The 6,741-nt window shown below is 55.5% G+C and overlaps 2 protein-coding genes across 2 annotated transcripts; both read right to left on the bottom strand.

Annotated features, from left to right (window-relative positions):
* Positions 1–2,270: 2,270 nt before the first annotated feature.
* On the bottom strand, positions 2,271–5,161 carry IUM83_07306 (Retrotransposon protein, Ty3-gypsy subclass; the record flags this gene model as incomplete). The annotated part of the gene is made up of 4 exons (XM_067931592.1): positions 2,271–2,667; positions 3,636–3,961; positions 4,647–4,805; positions 4,889–5,161. The coding sequence occupies 4 exons, from the start codon at positions 5,159–5,161 to the stop codon at positions 2,271–2,273; spliced, it is 1,155 nt and encodes a 384-aa protein (XP_067798966.1).
* A 570-nt stretch (positions 5,162–5,731) lies between these two features.
* On the bottom strand, positions 5,732–6,400 carry IUM83_07305 (uncharacterized protein; the record flags this gene model as incomplete). Its single annotated transcript, XM_067931591.1, has 2 exons — positions 5,732–5,919; positions 5,974–6,400. 2 exons carry the CDS (start codon positions 6,398–6,400, stop codon positions 5,732–5,734), a joined length of 615 nt encoding a protein of 204 aa, XP_067798965.1.
* Positions 6,401–6,741: the final 341 nt, after the last annotated feature.

Raw genomic sequence — 6,741 nt, 5'->3', positions numbered from 1 at the left:
ATGCCCTCGCCGATGTGGAATTCGGCGACGCTCGGTTGAGCCGACTTCGCCACGTCTAGTCGAATTGGAACTCGGCGACGCTCGGCTGAGGTGACTGCGACACGTCTAGTCGAGTTGGAACTCGGCGGCGCGGGCCAACACCACGCTCTAGCCGACGTGGAACTCGGCGACGCTCGGTCGAGCCGACTTCCCGACACGTCCAGCCGAGATTGGACTCGGCGACGCTCGGCTGAGGCGACTGCCACACGTCCAGTCGAGTTCAAACTCGGCGGCGCTCGGCTCCGTCATGCTCCTGCCGACATTGAATTTAGCATCGGAACGAGTCGGCACCACGTCAACAAGGTTCATGAACTTCCATTCGTTCATTACGGACCCTCCGTTTCTCAGCGAACTCGACTTCCTCGGCTGGTACTTCGCCTGCATCGGGTACGCCATGCTTTCACTCCATGCTTCTCGACTCAATCTCCACTCAACTCCATTTCGGTATCATGCAATCATATAATCATACAGTTGACGCAGTATCCTTCATCGTCCCGACTCGGCCTGCTGTCTTCACCGAGTCGGCGGATCATCATTTGGTGCAATAGCTTTAGTTCACATCCGCAACTTGCACCAATTGCAGACGGATTTCACGTGTCTTCTATTGCAGACAATCGAATGGCAAAGTGCCCCACGAGATGTCTGACAACAGTTCCCAATTCGGGCTTTTCCCACTCGATGCCCTCGTCGCTCTAAGTAATAGGGGCGGACGGTCCCCTGGAGCAACGTCTTGAATGTCGTCGTCCGCGTCATCACCGAGCTCGGCTGCGAAGTTACACTGGACGGGACGCGAGTTATACACGTACCCAACCAGCGGCGAGATCTCACCGACTCCGCTAAGCAACTCGACGATCAACTTCGCCTTGCCGAACTCGGCGTTTTCATCATCACCATCCCTTCCTCGGTCTTGGAATTTGTCCCCGCCAAACTGGACAGTGCCGGTCACTTCCATCGTCATGTCAATGCTCGGCTCACCAGCTGAGTTCGTCCTCGCGAGAGGCGAACCTCCAGCCGTCGCTGGGCTGGCCCAACTCGGCGGTGACCTTCCCTCGACCATCGTGCTCAGTACTCGAAACTTGGTTTACTTGGCACCAGCGAATTCAAGCACACCCTGCTCCCGGGTCGCGGCTCCAGTTGTGGTGTTGTAGCACGCACAAAATCGTCAAATGTGGATACTAGCACAAACCACAACAATAGCCGAGCTAGCCGGCTCTTGTTGGCCTGCGCTGAGTTGCCCCAAGCGGTTCGGCCCTTCCGGGACAGAAGTGGCTCGCCTCCGCCGAGACCAAGTACCCCAAGCCAGTCAAATCACGGAGGTCAGCTGAGCTACCTGCCTCCGGGTTCAGAAATCCTGTGCCCACCTCCAAAGGATGGACGACGGCGCGCGAGCGCTTTTACAGGTCGCCGGGGCAGAAGCAGCCCGACTTGAAGAGTAACGGCACCCGGGCTGTCCGGCGTACCGGCTCGCCGACCTGGCGAGACTTGTTCCTTTCGCGCTTGGCGAGATTTGCCCAACCCGGGCCGACTTATCTCTTGGCGCTGCCAGTCGAGTACCCTCCAAGCTATGCCTCTCGGGTACCGACGGCAGGCATAATCCGACCCCGCGCAGTGACTTACGGAGAAGTGTACACGTGTGGTGGGCCTAGAAAATCCTGCTCTGTTTGTTCTTAAGCCTCCTGGGCGCCCTGAAAGGGCGCCTCCACTATTCCTAAGGTCCTATACAAATATCAAGTGAAATGGAGTGGTTTCGGATCTCGGCCGACCCTTCACCCTCTCAGCGACGCTTCGATCTAGACTGAGCCGGATAAGCTGTCCGGATAACTCGACGGACTCGGCGGAGCGACGCTAGGACTCGGCGGAGTGACCCTTGAACTCGGCGGAGCTCGTATCCGGACGGTACATTGTACCCTTGGATGGCTCTGTCTTATCCGGACGGTACATGGTACCGTTAGCCGAGTCCGGCGACTGAACTCGTCTTGGTCTCAGCTGAGCTCCCTCCTGGACTCGGCTGTGGACTCCGTGCGCGTCTTCTGATCGCCGCTAGTTAGCTCTTGGTTCTTGGCGCTCTCTCGACCTCGTAGCTGAGTTGCCTGGTCTTCTGGCTCACGCTAGCTCGGTACAACTCGGCTGACTGGTACAGTGTACCCACCCAGCCGAGTAGAACCGTCAGTTTCGCTTTTGGCTGTCTTGGTACCTTGTTCCACTTGGGTGCTCCACAAAACTGATGTTTCCTACACCACATCACTGCCTACCTGCTCGTGGTCCCCTTGGGCACCTTCGAGCTTCATCCTGCTGTCGCGTCGTTGCTCAGCCACCGACGCCATTGCCTTCACCACGCGCACTTGGGCCTGCCACACTTCTGCAGCACACGCATACACGCAGACGCTCACCCTCGTAGCGTCGTCTTCTCTCATCTTCTCCCTGAGCGCCGTGGGGCCACACACCGCGCGCTCTGCGACCTCGCTCACTTCGTCGCCCGCCTTCTTCATTGCCTGCTTGTGCCGTAGTGCATCCACGACGCACTCGATCACCTTGCCGTTCTTCGTCCTCGTTCCCGCACTGTCACACTTTGTTCTCTGGACTTGGTGATCCGGTTTCACGGTCAGGTCACCACACTGCCCCCTAAAGCTGATACCAAGTATGCACACCAGGCGCACCACCTCAGTAGGGAAGCATCATCGCTGGCTGCTGCATACTGCTGTACCTTGGTCGGTACGTCATGAAGCATCACCTCCAGCGGCTCCCACGAGTTCTCGATGGCTTCCAAGCCAGTCCAGGACACCAGTAGCTCCTTCTTGGCACTTTCGGGGTTGATGCGGTGCCCGACAATCGCATCGACACCAAGCACGATGCCTTGATTAGCCACGTGCTCAACGAGCTCCTCGCTCACGTTGAGGGACGAGTCTTGAAAGAACTTCAATCGTGAGCCATGTACTTCATACTCATTTCTATTGAGTAGGTTTTGCACCATGAAAGAATGCGGCCGGGCTTCTGTGACACGGAACGGACCCACCCAGCGCACTAGCAGTTTGCCACCCCGCAGCCGCGAGTCCACACGCGACCACAACACGTAGTCACCGACCGAGAAGTTGCACAGTGTGCCGTGCTTTTCACTCTGCTGGTACAGTCGGCGACGCCCCTTCTTGTCCGCCACCTCTGAATGCATCTCCGCTAACCCAACTCGGAGTCGCTCAAGTTCTTCACGTACTGTGGTCATGTCAACGCGTTGAAGAGGCTTGTCTGCATCTGGTAATAGTATCGTGTCCAATGGCGGTGGGCATGGCAGCCCCGTAAACAGTTCAGTAGGCGCCACCCCGCCGAGCGAAAGGACCGGTGTGTGGTTGAGATTCGCCTGTACCACCGGCAAGAGATACTCCCAGTTCCGTGTGTCAAGCTGCAGCTCCAGCAGCAGGGCTCGAACAACATGTAAAATGTCGCGATTCAATCGTTCAACTGTACCGTTGACCCATGGGGTGTACACGGGCACAAATGTGTGGACACCGTTCAGACGCTGCCGCAGCTCCGCCATCAGCTCATTCTTGAAGTGTGTTCCTTGATCCGACATACACATGGCTGGCATGCAGAACCTTTTGTACCAGTCTAGCATAGCTGTGGCTGCCACAGTACTAGTAGGAGAGTCGCACGGGATGAGCTCGCAGAAATGCGTGAGCTCGTCCTTTAGGACGAGTACGTACTTGGTGGGGCCATACGAATCATCCATCGACAAATAGTCCATGTGCAGTACTTCGTTACGCATTGGCACCGACCTGGGCTGACTCCATGGTCGCTGAATGAGTTTGCCTCCCTTCAGGTGCTTGCACAGCAAACACTTGCTCACAAAGTTCTTCACATGGGACTGCAGACGCTCAATACCATACTTGTCCTGGAGGTGCGCAATCATCACCTGCTCTCCACGATGGGCCTGGATCCCACAGTGAGCGACAACCAGAATCCGCGCGAGCAGATCACGCTCTTGCTTCGGAATCCGCAGTTTGCCCTCGACGTAGATCATCCCGTCAATCCGCTCACGTGTGGCTGTCAGTTTGCTGACATGTCGCTCCTGTACACGCAGGACCTCATCCACCGATGGCCAAGCAAATCCCTCATCTTGCAGTGGGCGGAGTGAGCTACCGCTGCCTTGGCTCGAGCGGGTCCGGACCGCTTTGACTCGAACGAACGCAGGCTCCTCTTGTCGACACAACCACCTCGAGACCATGTCAGCCGAATGGTTGTCAGTGCCGTTGATATGCTCGATGTCATAGTTGTAGCCTGTCAGCTGCATTGTCCATCGCAGCAGCTTACCTCGCACGTGTTGCTTTACTTCCTTGCTGGGGCAGAATACTTAAATAAGATTGGAGTGATCACAGAAGATTCGAAAGCCCTGGGCCCTTTTGTACCAGGTACTCCAGCTCCGTGCATGCCAACACAATGGGGTATGACTCCTTCTCGATCACTGACCAATTGAGTTGGGGCCCCTTGAATGACCCTCCCTTGCAAATGAGAAGCTCATGGCTCTGCTCATGCATAGGCACTTCGCTATTCCAATCACGCACTTGCGTAATAATAACAGCCCAGCCTCGATCGCTTGCATCCGTGCTCAAACATACAGTCGCATCATCATCTGGGAACGACAGCGTCACGGAAGATGCAAGCCTATCCAGGAAGGCCTTGTACGCTTGCTCCTCGGCTGACGTCCAAGTCACAGCAACGCTAACCGCATGACGCTTCTTGCGGTTGTGACCCGTCATCACTTCATCAGACTTCTCCTGAAGCGGAGCCACAGCACGACCGTAGTCAACGATCGAGTCACGAAGCCAGTTAGCAGCGCACAAGAAGTGCTGCAATTCACCTGCATTGGTTGCAGTGGGAGAATCTGCAGTGCATTTACTCGGGATGGGTCATGCATCACGCCGGAGCCATCTACAATCTTGCCACACCACGTGACAGCTTGAGCATACAGCTCACTCTTCGAGACGTTCAACTTCAGGTTGCTTTCACGCAGGCGCTGGAAGAACTTCTCCAGCACCACGAGGAACTCACCATGCGTCGGCGCGTACAAAACTACATCGTCCACATAGACCAGCAGGTTGTGGTTCATCATGTCCCCGAAGACTTCCTGCATCGTTGACTGGTAGTGCGTTGCAGAGTCGACAGCACCTTGGGGAACCCTGGCCGGAGTATACACTCCCTCGTCGGTCTTAATGCTGAAGATCGCCTGCGAATCCTCGGCCAATGGCAACTGCCAGAAGCCTTTGAACATATCAAACTTCGCCATTGCTTGAGCACCTCGGACCCGACCCGTCACCACAGCGAGATTCGGCACCGCGGCTGCAATCGGTACAGTCATCCGGTTCACCGGGCGATAATCGGTCGTGAGCCGGAACGCATCCTTCAGTCCCGCCTTTCGAACTGGTACTGCTGCACACGCCCAGCGGCTTGCGTTGTTTAGACGAACCAATCCAAACGGTTGCAGCTCCGCAACATGACTGCGGAGGAAGTCACTCTGCAGTGGTGGGTAACGCCTCGGTTTGCATCGGAATGGAATGGCATCTGGCTTCAACTTTACACTGTATGGTCGTACTCGGGCCGGTCCATCAGCACCAAGCCTAGCTCTCCACACATCGCCGTAGTCCAGCACCGTCGTGCGCAATGACGACATCATGTGAGGCGGAAAGCCATTCGCCTCTGCGTCCTAAATTAACGCCCCCAGGCTCTCTGCAACCGACTCAGCCTCATCGCGACCAACTTTAGTTTCATCGTCCAAGTCGTCTCCATCGTCTTGCTCCAACGAACCGACCGCCAGTTGCTCAATCATGCCGTCGACGTCGATACCAAGTGACTTCAGCAAGTCTTCACCCAAGAGAAACTCCTCCTCAGTCCCTGGCAGTACCCAACATTTCACCCGACGAGCATGAACAGGGCCAGCCTTCGTACCAAGCAGCAGGTCCACCGTGCACTCAAAGTGGCAGTGGTCAACCTTTCCACCAGCCAGCTCCACTGCCACATGGTTGTCCAGTTTGGTGGGATGCACGCTGGTGTCTACTGCCTGCAGCTCTCGCAAATACTCTTCGGGCAGGAAACAACAGTCAGCACCGCTGTCTGGTCGGAATGGGATTTCGAGTACTTCATTGATGACCACGCGACGTATCCCTGGCGACTTGGCAACGCGAGACGCCTTCACTTTCCGTGCACGCGCCTCGTCAAGGCGCCTACGAGCTTTAGCCTTTTGCTCCTCCGTAGCTGTAGGGCACTGCTGTGCAAAATGCGCCCCCTTGCAGACCCAACAGCCCTCACGCGGACCGGGCTTTTTCTCAGTCTGCTTGGCAGCCGGCTCTCCTGAAGTTCTTGGCTTAGCCTTCAACTCGGGGTTCTTCTTGTTGACAGTCGCTATAGTGGGTCTAACTTGACTCACTACTTTAGCTTACACGTTGCGCAACGTGTATGAGGAAGCGTAAGTACTTAGTATTTACTTAGGTTAATTATGTTTGAATACACAAATATAAGTTAAGTAAGATAGGATTCCAAGTGACTTAGATTAGGTAAAATGAGAACTGTATTGTTTGTAAATGGATCTTCCTCTAAAATCTGCTAAAAACTGTTTATCGTCTATGAAAGGGTTGACAGCGGCTGGCTGTCAGAGCCCCGCTAATATGCATGACTCTGATTGGTAGAAAGATGCTGCTTTCTACCAATAGGATCTTT

The sequence above is a fragment of the Phytophthora cinnamomi genome (genome assembly GCF_018691715.1).
Source record: "Phytophthora cinnamomi strain GKB4 chromosome Unknown Contig6, whole genome shotgun sequence".
NCBI lineage: Eukaryota > Oomycota > Peronosporomycetes > Peronosporales > Peronosporaceae > Phytophthora > Phytophthora cinnamomi.
Note: the sequence above shows the minus strand (reverse complement) of the source record. Positions and strands in the feature narration are given on the sequence as shown.